General features: G+C 41.5%; 1 protein-coding gene across 3 annotated transcripts in view; it reads right to left on the bottom strand.

Moving 5' to 3' along the window:
* lrrc2 (leucine rich repeat containing 2) overlaps positions 1-13,505 on the bottom strand; it is a 57,429-nt gene that overhangs the window by 21,164 nt on the left and 22,760 nt on the right. For all 3 annotated transcript variants that reach the window (XR_012102059.1, XM_073071576.1, XM_073071588.1), the window contains one exon: positions 6,374-6,510. Coding sequence is in view for 2 of the 3 variants with exons in the window: in XM_073071576.1 (XP_072927677.1) it covers positions 6,374-6,510 (137 nt within the window). In the remaining variant the exon portion in view is untranslated. The remainder of the gene's footprint in view (positions 1-6,373; positions 6,511-13,505) is intronic.

The raw sequence follows: 13,505 nt of genomic DNA, 5'->3' as shown, positions 1-13,505 counted from the left end.
CTTGGCCTTTCTATCAACTCCAGTGCAAGCCACCACCTTTCACATCTCCCCCCTTCTCTCTCCAGCACCCCATCCCCCACTCACCCACCTACCTGCTTGCTACCAGGAGTGGTCTCCTTGGGCCCACCTGGTCTGCTCATCCATCCCCACTTCCCTGGCGCTTACCCTTGCACCCAAAGGAAGTTCCTGTTCCTTTACCTCCCCCCTTACCCTCAACCAGGGATCTAATCAGCTGTTTTAGGTGAGGCAGAGATGTGCTTGCCCCTCTCCTGATCTGATCTACTGCATTAAGTTCAGACATTGTTATATGCTGAAAATTGTTTATGTATCCCCTCAAATCTGTAGTGTCTCGATCCAAAGCATAATCTTACATTTTTTTGCCTCCACACATGCAGCTTGACCCATTGGACTCTTCGAATGTTCTGCATGTGCACCAGTAGCCCCTTCAAAAACTCATTGGATAGTTATTCATTTGAAAAGCAATGAAAGACTATCAGGGCTTTTTTGATGTCCCTTTGATTCTCTGCCACCACTGCATTTACGGGAGTGACTACCACTGAGTAGTCTGTGGGCACAGATGTCAGAAGCTGACTTGCCTGGCAACCCAGCACATGCAGTACTTCATACCCATTTTTTCCTCCAGTGCTTCCCATGTATCCTCTGACACTGTTCTGTGTCTCTTTCTGCTTTTTGTATAATGGCAACAAGTGTCAGAAACAATATTAATGTATTGCAACGGTGAGAATATTCTCCAAAATGACAGGCATGTTTAGAATGTAATAAACAAAACAGATTCTACAGATACTGGAATTCCAGAGCAACATTTCCAGAACAATATTTCCGTAGTTGTTGCCTGACCTGCTGAGTTCCTCCAGCATTTTGTTGTTGCTTTCAAATGTAATGTTGGTTTTGGAAACTGCCCCCTGCAGGGAACCATTACCATTTGGATACTACAGAAGAACCTTTGTAAAGTACTAAATGGACACCTATAATCTGTATTAATATAGTGCATGGATTTGTAAACCTCTTGATATCAGGGTATCAGCAAAACACCTCACCTCTTGTCGAGACCTGCTTTCTTTCAAAATCAGAATCTGATTTAATATTACTGACACATGCCATGAAATTTGTTGTTATGCAGCACTGTACGTTGCAATCCTTCATATTAAAAGCTGTAAATTATAATTAGTACATATGGTCAAAATTTCTGTTACTGTGAATAGCCAAGCGAGTAAAAGATGACCTAATTTCCAAAAAGCATAAAGTTAAAGATGACACATTTCTTCAATATTTTAAGCAAGATTACTTTTTTATTTCCATCTTTTACAGTTTCAAAATAACAAAAAAGGAAAAGGGCCTGAAGCAAAAGTTTGGGCACCCTGCATGGTCAGTACTTAGTAACACCCCCTTTGGCAAGTATCACTGCTTGTAAATGCTTTCTGTAGCCAGCTAAGAGTCTTTCAATTCTTGTTTGGGGAATTTTCGCCCATTCTTCCTTGCAAAAGACTTATAGTTCTGTGAGATTTTTGGGCTGTCTTGCATGCACTGCTCTTTTTAGGTCTATCCACATATTTTTGATGACCTTTAGGTCGGGGGACTGTGAGGGACTGCAAAACCTTCAGCTTGCGCCTCTTAAAGTAGTCCATTGTGGATTTTGAGGTGTGTTTAGGATCATTATCCTGTTGTAGAAGCCAGCCTCTTTTCATCTTCACGAGTGAATCTGCAGATGCTGGAAATAAATAAAAACACAAAATGCTGGCAGAACTCAGCAGGCCAGACAGTATCTATGGGAGGAGGTAGTGACGACGTTTCAGGCCCGAAACCTCGTCACTACCTCCTCCCATAGATGCTGTCTGCCCTGCTGAGTTCTGCCAGCATTTTGTGTTTTTACTCTTTTCATCTTCAGCTTTTTTACAGATGGTGTGATGTTTGCTTCCAGAATTTGCTGGTATTTAATTGAATTCATTCTTCCCTCTACCAGTGAAATGTTCCCCGTGCCACTGGCTGCAACACAAGCCCAAAGCATGATCGATCCACACCTGTGCTTAACAGTTGGAGAGGTGTTCTTTTCATGAAATTCTGCACCCTTTTTACTCCAAATGTACCTTTGCTCATTACGGCCAAAAGTTCTATTTTAACTTCATCAGTCCACAGGACTTGTTTCCAAAATGCATCAGGCTTGTTTAGATGTTCCTTTGCAAACTTCTGACGCTGAATTTTGTGGTGAGGATGCAGGAAAGGTTTTCTTCTGATGACTCTTCCATGAAGGTCATGTTTGTGCAGGTGTTGCTGCACAGTAGAACAGTGCACCAACACTCCAGAGTCTGCTAAATCTTCCTGAAGGTCTTTGGCAGTCAAACGGGAGTTTTGATTTGCCTTTCTAGCAATCCTACGAGCAGTTCTCTCAGAAAGTTTTCTTGGTCTTCCAGACCTCAACTTGACCTCCACCATTCCTGTTAACTGCCATTTCTTAATTTCATTACGAACTGAGGAAATGGCTACCTGAAAACACTTTGCTATCTTCTAATAGCCTTCTCCTGCTTTGTGGGCATCATTTATTTTAATTTTCAGAGTGCTAGACAGCTGCTTAGAGGAGCCCATGGCTGCTGATTGTTGGGACAAGGTTTGAGGAGTCAGGGTATTTATAAAGCTTTGAAATTTGCATCATCTGGCCTTTCCTAACGATGGCTGTGAACAAACCATAGCCCTAACAAGCTAATTAAGGTCTGAGACCTCGGTAAAAGTTATCTGAGAGCTCAAGTCTCTTGGTGTGCCTAAACTTTTGCATGGTATTCCTTTCTTTTTTTTCACTCTAACAGACAGACAGACATACTTTATTGATCCCGAGGGAAATTGGGTTTCGTTACAGCTGCACCAACCAAGAATAGTGTAGAAATATAGCAATGTCAAACCATAAATAATTAAATAATAATAAGTTAATCATGCCAAGTGGAAATAAGTCCAGGACCAGTCTATTGGCTCAGTGTGTCCGACACTCCGAGGGAGGAGTTGTAAAGTTTGATGGCCACAGGCAGGAATGACTTCCTATGACACTCAGTGTTACATCTCGGTGGAATGAGTCTCTGGCTGAATGTACTCCTGTGCCTAACCAGTACATTATGGACTGTTATAAAATTGTACAAAACAAAAATAATACACTAATCTTGCTTAAAATGTTGAAAAGAATGTTTCATCTTTAACTTTATGTCTTTTGGAGATCAGTTCATCTTCTACTCACTTAACTATTCACAGTAACAGAAATTTGACCAGGGGTACCCAAACTTTTGCATGCCACTGTGTGTTTGTGTGTGTGTGTATATATATATATATATATACATACACACACACACACAAATATAGATATATATATATATATATAAAATGTTAAACAAGTAGTGCAAAAAGAAAAATAAAAGTAGTGAGGTAGTGTTCATGGGTTCAATGTCCGTTCAGAAATCTGATGCCAGACTCTGACAATGGAGAAACAAACGCTCTGCTGGAAGAACTCAATGGGTAGATCAGTATCTGAGGGAGGAAATGAATTGTTGACATTTTGGGCTGAAACCCTGCATCAGGATGCATTGACAAGTCCTGTTGCAGGATTTTGACCAGTAAAGCCAACAATTCCCTTTTTCCACAGATGCTGCTTGACTGCGGAGTTCTATCATCAAACTGTTTGTTGCTTCAGATGTCAACATATGCAGTTTCTTGTGTCTCTGTTCTGTTAACCTATGAGCTGGCTTCCCAATCCTGTTCCTGGTACCCTATTATCATTGTTTTCAGTCTTGCAGAGTTTCAACAACTTAATTACCATTATTTGCGCTAATATGATAAATTATTGGGCATTCAGCTGTTTCAGCACTTCAACAATTGGAGATAACATCACTGATGATTCCGTTTACTAAGTGAGAATTCCATCTGAATGAGTCATTGCAGGCTTGGGAGGAAGAAAACTAGTAAATGCTGCACTGTGAAAATGAAGCTGTGGGATAAAAGAAAGTTGAAACCAAGAAAACTTGGCTCTCAGGGTAGTGATGTATGTGTTCCTGCAGGCAGACTCACTCTGGACCACATTTAACAACACCATTTTCTCTAGAATTCTCCTTTCTTTTCTCTCGTCACTGCCCTCCCTCCTCTCCTCCCACCCCCATAACTTACTCACCAACATCTAGCCTGATCTCATCCACCAGCCCGCCAGGCACTGGACAACTACTCCCTCCCCATTTGAGAGAGTACAAGGCCACCGATGCCCCCAGGTCCAAGTTGCAAATTCCACGCCAGTTGAAACTAACTTTAGTCCTTTCTGTCCCACCCGCACACACTCAATACCACAACAAAACTATCCTACAAAAATAACCCCCAAGGAGCTCAAATCTCTTGCCAGCGCACTCAATCCTGCCAGGTATTGACAGGTTCAGCTGTTAGTAGTTGGCAAGAGCCCTTCAATGCACATCTATTGAGCCGGCCAGAGTGAGCTGTGTCCACAGATGAAACAAGTAAAACTTCTCAACACAGATCATAATCATGGTTAAAAAAGTACTGCTCTAGGATTTTTGGAGAATTACACATGCTTAAAAACTGTAAATTACCATAAGAAGGATGTATATATTCAAACAGTTAAATCATTTAAGTAGTTCAAGAAGAGAAAAAGAGTAGTGAGATAGCGTTAATGGGTTCAACATCCATTCAGAAATCTGATGGCAGATTCTTCTTAACCATAGGGAAACAAACGCTCTGCTAGAAGAACTCAATGGGTAAATCAGTATCTGAGGGAAGAAAGGAATTGTTGACATTTTGGGCTGAAACCCTGCATCGGGATGTACTGACGAGTCCTGTTGCAGGATTTGGACCTGTAATGCCTGGTAGGTTGGTGGATAGCCCTATTCCATCCTCCAACCTACCAGGCACTGGACAAGTCCCTCTCCCAGTCTGAGAGAGTGCAAGGCCACCAATGCCTCCAGGTCCCAGTTCCAAGTTCCATGCCAAATGAAACTAAGGGCAGACCCTGTAACTCCTTCCACCTCACCAAGATACACTCAATACCACAACAAAGCTATCCTACAAAAATAACCTCCAAGGAGCTCAAATCTCTTGCCAGCACACTCAATCCTGCCAGGTATTGACAAGTTCAGCTGTTAGGAGTTGGCAAGAGCCCTTCAATGCACATCTATTGAGCCGGCCAGAGTGAGCTGTGTCCACAGATGAAACAAGTAAGACTTCTCAACACAGATCATAATCATGGTTAAAAAAAAAGCACTGCTCTAAGATTTTTGGAGAATTATACATGCTTGAGAATAAAAAAAAGAAATTACATGGGTAAAAGACAAGATTTTGTGGATTTAATTATGTTGCACTGGAAATGCAGTTTTTGAACAGAGTGAAGACCTGATTGGAAAGGTTCAGAAAAGATGTTGTAGGCAAATTGAAAGAGGCCAAATGTCAAATAATTTTGGAAAGAACACAAAGGTAGGAAATGGGGAATAACTTGGAAAAATGTTAGAAATGTTTTAAAAAGCTTTGAATTATTTAAATTCTTTTTGAATTTTGTTGTGCTTACTTAGACATTGAACTTCCACATTCAATCGCAGAGTTGCAGAGAATTGTGGACTCCATCATGAAAACGAACCTCCCCCCCCCATGGACTCTGTCTGCACTTCCTTTGCCTTTGGAAAGCAGGCAACATAATCAAAGACCTCTCCTACCCCAAACAACATCGCTTTGCTCCCACCCCCCATCTTCCATTGGGCAAATGATACAAAAGATTGAAAACACACACACTCAGGCTTGTATCCTGCTGTTATAAGACCCTTGAACAGACCGCTTTTTCGATGAAGTTGAACTCTTGACCTTACAATTCACCTTGTCATAGCCTTGTTCAGTATTGTCTATCGGCGATTCAGTTTTTAAGAACTGTAACACTATATTCAGCATTCTGTTATCACTTTTCCCTTTGTACTACCTCAATGAACTTGTGCTCTGAAATTACCTGTATGGATGGCATGCAAAACAATATTTTTCTCTGTGTCTCAGTACTATGACAATATTGAACCATTTACCAATTTTTGGAGAATTACACATCTTTGAAGGTAATAAATGTAGCGTAGATTAATTAATTAAATCCTCGAGTTCTTGTTTTTATGTTTCACTGGAAATCAGAGTAGCAAATTCTAAAGTTATGAAGTTATACAGCACAGAAACAGGCTCAATTCAGCCATGCTGAACAAGTTGAATAGTTCCACAGTGATACACTTTAAATGAGCAATCAGTGCTTCTGTAGATGCAAACAAACAACATGCATGAATTCAACAATACCAGTGACGTAATTAGAAGTCACACCGATCATTAATGTATAGGCATAACGTAAAAGTATTACCTCAAATGGGAGCTCAGCCAGTTTCAGGTTACTTGCTAAATTCAGTTTCTCCAGGTTCTCACAGTTCCCAAGCTCTGGTGGAATGGACGTGAGCTTGTTGAAACTAACATTCAGCTCTTTCAGTTTGGTCATCTTGCCTGTCAAAACACCAGACATTTTGGCTTTCAGCACCTTAAATCTGTGTAAATGTCAAAAGGACTGCACTGGGAAGTCTGGTAAGAACCAGATAGCAAAATTTCATTTACATGTAGTAATTTTTTTCTCTTTTCCAAATTCCTTCCCTTCATTGTATTACATCTAAATTTAAAAGTATGTGACACATACAAAATGCTGGAGGAACTCAGCAGGCCAGGCAGCATCTATGAAAAAGAATAGATAGTGGTTGTTTCAGGCTGAGACCCTTCAGCAGGACTGGAGAAAAAAAGGTGATGAGTCAGAGTTAAACGGTAAGGGGAGGGGAGTAAGAAACACAAGGTGATAGGTGAAACTGGGAGGGGGAGGGCTGAAGTAAAGAGCTGGGAAGTTGAGTGGTGAAAGTCAAACAAGACTGGAGAAGTGGGAGTCCGATAGGAGAGGACAGAAGACCATGGAAGAAAGAAAAAAGAGGAGGAGAACCAAAGGGAGGCAATGGCTGACAAGGAGATAAGTTGAGAGAGGGACAAGGGGATGGGGAATAGAGAAGGAGGGGGATGGACCATTATCAGAAGTTCTAGAAGTTGATGTTATGCCGTCAGGTTGGAGGCTACCCAGACGGAATATAACATGTTGCTCTTCCAACCTGAGTGTGGCCTCATCATGACAGTAGAGGAGGCCATGGATGGACATGGTGGAACATAAAATTGCCAGTAACTAATTAATAGCATAAGCATACAATGAAATAAAGAAAAATAATGTTAAAAGCTTACCTTCTAACCAAAGGTCAGTGAGGAACCAGCTACGACTGCTGTAAAGCAGAGGCAACAGATATGAAGTGCCTTGGGCCCCTCAGCTTGTGGTGAATCCGGAGACAGGGCGAGAAGTCAGGTCTACATATACTCGACATATTCCTGACTCCTGTGCTGCAGTGTTCAGAATCCAGAACATGCTGCTGTGCACACTGCAGTCAACTAAAGGTTCTCTACAGTCTTCCCATCTCGCTGTCAGCACGGTCCCACCCAAAGTTATATGCACTGATTTTACGTGAGGGATAAATATTGACTGAAGGCACTTCTGCACACTTCTTTAAAATGATAACCTATTATTCTTTATAAACAAAGATTTTGTTTTTATCGTGTTGAAAGTCGTTTTTGTGTTACTCTGTTTTTATGAAAAACTTTGCAATTAGAGGAAAATTTATTTTGTGGTCAAAATAAGAGTCCTCTGTGGCTTGCATCTTTGCACGTGGAGCACTTGGTGTGTCCACATTTAACCTGTGTTGCTTGATGAATGCATGAAGGGAGAGTGGAAAATATTAGATTGGCTTTGATCTTATAAAAATTACAACAGAGACGTCAATAAATACAGGATGAAGCAAAGATTAAATAATTAGAACTGAGTGACACATTGAACAACTGTTCCAAAAACTCCCAAAATATTTGAATTGTGCAATGCTTTTCACAATTCCAGGTATTTAAAAGGTCAGTTCAAAAATAATCTTCATTAAATAAGTTAGTGTTCCGGCACAAAGAGATATGAATGAACTTGTGTCACTACATACACCTCGTGATTGGAAAATATGTCCTGTGGTCACTCAAGTACAGAATATACAAGTAAAATTAAAAATCATAGCAATTCAATGGTTTAAAGAAGCGAGTATGCCATGCCTTGACTACAGAAAATAAGTATCAAAAATCTACACAATAATTAAAGCAAGAGGGAAATGAATTATTAAAAGGAAAGGATGACTCAACTTCGGATGATATATCAACTGTGCATTTCGTTCCAATATAGTAGAGATTTGCTAGATTAATGATGTATTTAATTAACTGATATTAATGAAACATAAATGATTAAATGTAAGATAGATAGCCTCATTGTATTGCAACATTGCATCTATCTACTGCTGGTAGATTTCGCCCAAGGGAAAGGGAATTATTGATTCTGTTATTAGCTCATGTTGGAGAGAAAGCTCTAAAACAAAAATCAAAGGGACAGAGTAAAGATCTGAAATAAATAGTAATTGCCCATTTATTTTCTGTCAATATGCTGTCCTCTATAGTTCAACCAGCACAATTAATCTCTGACTATACAAAACTTGATTTTAAATGTAAGATAAATATATAAATTATCTTAATTGGGTGGTTTGGAATGTAAACTAAAGCAGTTAATTATCGGTGCTCCTGACGTGGCCGCCTTTACTTCAGTGAGACCCATTGTAAATTGGGGGACTGCTTCGTTGAGAACCTCCGCTCCATCCTCACAAGTGTAACTTCCTGGTGGCCCATTATTTTAATTCCGATTCCCATTCCAACATATCGGCCCATAGCCTCCTCTTGTGCCACCCTCAGGGTGGGGGAGCAATACCTTATATTCTGAGTGGATAGCCTCCAATTGATGGCATGTATTGATCTCTCTTTCCGGTAAAAAAAGTTCCCTCCCACTTCACTCTTCATCTATTTCCCACTCTGGCCTCTTACCTCTTCTCTACCTGCTTATCACCTCCCCCTGGTGCCCCTCCTCCTTCCCTTTCTCCTATGGTCCACTCTCCTCTCCTAGCAGATTCCTTCTTCTCTAGCTGATGACCTTTCCCACCCACCTGGCTTCACCTATCACCTTCTTGCCATCTTTATTCCCCTTCCTCCACCTTTTTATTCTGGTGTCTTTCCCCTTCCTTTCCAGTCCTGAAGGGGAAGGGGTTTGGCCTGAAACATTGACTGTTCATTCCCATGGGTGCTGCTGAACTGCCGAGTTCATCCAGCATTTTGTGCATATAGTTATAAGTCCTGGTCTGTGGCAAAGCGGCCATGTGAATGTGGTGCGGCAATTAGTTTGAGCACCTTAAGGTTAAGGAAGAGGAACTTCTGCTTCTTTTTGTTCTTCACTGCTCCCTGGTAGAATAGAATAACTATTTAAATCTTTTACTCTTCACCAGAGTTTAATCAGGCGTCAGGTCCCCATGTGGGATTGTCCCATTAATGTTCACGATACAGAATAACACATGAAAAATGAATATTCTGTATGATTCTACTACCATCCATCAAAGAGTGGCAGCCTAGAGTACTGCAGAGCTGCTGAACTCAATGTGCAGCTTACACTCAGCGGCCGCTTTGTTAGGTATAGCTGAAGAACCCTGTGTGGTCTTCTGCTCTGCATTCAGAGATGCTCTTCTTCACACCACTGTTGTAACTCATGGTTATTTGAGTTACTGTCAGCTTGAACCAGTCTGGCCATTCTCTTCTGATCTCTCTCATCAACAAGGCATTTCTGCCCACAGAACTGCTGCTCACTGGATGTTTTTTTTTGTTTTTTGCACCATTCTCTGTGAACTCTGGAGACCGTTGTGTATGAAAATCCCAGAAGATCAGCAATTTCTGGGATACTCAAACCGGCCCATCTGTCACCAACAGTCATTCCCTATCAAAGCCACTTAGATCATATTTCTTCCCCTTCCTGGTGTACCTAATAAAGTGGCCACTGGGTGTATGTTGGGATTGCTACAGAGGGCTGACTTGCTCCAATGTTCCAATATTTCCCAATAGTCCATGAAACTGCTTATTTCACTTCTTCTACGCCTTCTTTTTATTTTAAATTTGTTTCTGGGACTGTTAGAGCCTGTGATCAACAATTTGAAGATTGATTACGCAATCTGGCGCTTTGCTGTCTCCGAGCAGATTCCAGAGGGTGAACGGCCACGAGGCCTGGAAGCTTAGAAACGAGGCTTGAGCCCATGATCAGCTCCGCTTTTCACCAATCTCCCCAATTAAAGCATCGAGGAAGATTGAGACATGAAGGTGAGTGCAGAAGGCCAGGGAGTGTTCAGTGCCATATCTCTCTCTCTCTCCCCCCCGCCCCCGTAATGTTGGAGGATGTTGCCGAAGTTCTGGATCTGCGATTTATGAATTAGCCTGTGGCTCTCTTGGACTCTTTCATTTTGTGTCTTATACTCTATGTTTCCACACACTCTTTCTTGTTTCTGTTTGCGTGATTTGCTTGTTGATTCTTGCGTGTTGGGGATTTGATGTTCTTCTTAGCACAATTTGTTTTTTTTGCATGGGTGCGTTGGGGTTTGATCTTGTTGCCATCTGCATGATTTTTTTGTGCGTGGGGGGTTTTAATGTTTTTCTTTGAATGGCTACCATGGGTTTCTATGTTTGGTGGCCGCTTGGAGAAGACAGATCTCTGAGTTGTATACTGCATACATACTTTGACAATAAATGTACCTTGAACCTTGAACCTTGAGTTATTTGGAACCAACTCAAACACAAGTAGAATCCAAATGTCGTCTTCCAGTAGCAGGCTGTTCATGGCACACACTGACTTGCAACCATGCAACGGTGGGAGATCATGGACAAAGTTCCTTTGTTAATAGTTACTCATGCAAAATCTCTTCTAGCACACACAACACTCCGAGTGTTGTTCACATGGGATATCACACACTCAGGGCTTTGTACCATATTGATCAGCGGTGCCTCTTCACCGTGTAGAAATGCATATTGGAAAAATTCTAGCCATGCGATTTTTCTTCTTGATGGAATTCAAGTATACTGGAAAATCCTTAAATCTTACACAAGGACTATTCCTCCTGAATCTCATTACTTTCTTTTACATGTACTGTATAAAACCCCTTTTCACCGGGCATCTCTAGAGGTATGGCTCGTTGGCCCCTTGCGAACAGCCACTGGACTCAGCGGAGAGAAAACCACCTTTCTCAAACTCTGTACGTCTAGGGTTGATATGACTTGGGTCCCTCCAAAACTGGGAAGTTGGGATATCTCAACCACCTGAACTCCAATCTGTGCAAATACTGTGCAAATATTGCCCTCATGTAATTAGCTACCGGCAAGAACTAACAGATCGTACTCTGCATACAATTATAAAGAACGTATATTTACAAATGTCAACTTTACTGAACAGTTAGTAGGAAAAAGAAAAGGAATAAATTAAAATGGGCCCATTACAGTTAACCCTGTCCAAACGTACGTGTAAGTTGGAGCTAATCTTGAAGCTGTCTTTAACTCACACACTGGACCCATGGTCTACGTGAAGGCACACGCCACCTTCCAAGTGTCACTCGAAATCCACCTTGAACAACCGTGCTCCCCCAGTGGAGTATTGGCCTTCCTCCTTGAAGCCATTCATCTGCACAAAGCTCCTTGTGCAACAGGGACGGCATCCTCAGCCATCTTCCCTCCTGTCTGCTCCCAGCTCCCACCAAAAGACCCACACCCGTGTTCGTCTCCAAAACCTCTCAGCCCAGCATACACTAGAATCTTCTCCCAATTCCACCATTCTGACTGGCTGACACAACATTCCTAAGTTGAACAACATAGCCCCTTCAGCTCAAACCCAAACATCGAAAAGCAGAACAGAATGCTCTTACAGAATTGCTAAACTGAAATGCCTACAGCATAGCAGTGAAAATCTTAAGCAGGGCATTATATGTATATGAAATGTAATAAATAAACTACCAAAATCACTATTTTCTAATTCAGTTAACCAAACGGGAATTGGGAGCAGCAAATTGCATATCTGATTAGTATATAAAAATTGAATAATGGATAAAGCCTCACCATTCTTATATTCACACAGCATTCATTTGTGCACTTGGTTGTGAAAAGATTAGATGAATTGCGGGGGTGGGGGGTGGGTGGATGACATTGTTGTCAGTGAATGTTTTAATTATCATGTTAATGAATGGCGGCAGATGCTTGTTACATGAGTATATGTAGGGGACGTACAATTACCTGCACCAGTGGGTAACAATGAGTTATATCACCTGAAATACAAGGGGAACGCTATGTCATTGTGATGCAATGCTATTAATGGAATGTAAAATCAGAGTTCCCTAACCACCAATACTGTATGAGGGGAATTTGTTAGGACAAGGAACGCTCCATCCAAACCCACCCCCTTCCCTTCATTGATGTCTTAATGCCCCTCTTGGATTTCTCCGCAAACTCCTCCTCAAAATTTCCCTTGACCTTCTGTCATAACTTCTTGATCCTTCACAATCCTCTCCTCAGACATCCTTCCCAGATCGTCTCTTCAGCATCTGCTGCTCATACCCTGACGTCAATCGTTTCCTTAAGAGCACCTACATCTATCCTCAAACACGCCTCACCGCCTAATTACCTCTTTGGGATCTCTCTCTCCATGACAACCTTCACAATCATTTCTTTAGGTATTCCAGTTATACTCCCAGCAACTAATAACCTCTCTGTTATCATTCATTTCTTTGCCCATCGTTCTCCCTCCAAATCCACTAAGCTCGCGGTCCTCACTCCAAATACCCCCTCCAATCTTCACTATCAATCATCTATATTCATTCAATCTATTGTCCAACAGATTTGCTCCACAAATTTCCATCCTCTGCAAGCAGTCAGGAAAAGCCTGGTACCAGGAACCCTGTTAAGAGCCCACTCTATATATCCAATTATAACATAATCAGGGAAATATCTGATGCCAAACAATACACGGAAAACAGCTGTCATGGTGAAAGGAGCGTTGACATGATACATGATTCTCTTTCCAAAGTGTTGCCTAACCTGCTGAATACATTCAGTATTTTCTCTTTTTTGTTTTTGCACCCAGTTAACGGAGATACCTTTACTCCTATCTGGTAGGTTAAAGCAAGAAAGAACCAAGTTGAAAATGGGAGTAATAGAAATGTTCATGGTCTCTATAAAATGATATTGATTTAAACCAGACATAAACCTGCCTGCTTTAGAGGAGCAGAGAACTAACGTCAATGACTCATGAGAAAATTAGCGACCTCTGTTCCTTACTGTTTAGTGGTAGCATGGCATTATAGATAGATCTCCACTGAGGAAGCTGTTCATAGACTCCGTTATGCTCCTTCCCTTGGTCCATTAAAGGAGCAGAATGTAAAAAGTGAATACACATTTCTCTTGGCAAGTGAGAAAAGCCCAGCCACCTGATTCAATAATCTGCTGGAGGAGATCAGCAGCATCTCTGGGAGGTGGAGGCAGGGAGA

The sequence above is a fragment of the Hemitrygon akajei genome, chromosome 2 (assembly GCF_048418815.1).
Source record: "Hemitrygon akajei chromosome 2, sHemAka1.3, whole genome shotgun sequence".
NCBI classification, from domain to species: domain Eukaryota; kingdom Metazoa; phylum Chordata; class Chondrichthyes; order Myliobatiformes; family Dasyatidae; genus Hemitrygon; species Hemitrygon akajei.
The sequence above is the reverse complement of the archived record's forward strand: the minus strand, read 5'-3'. Positions and strand labels throughout refer to the sequence as shown.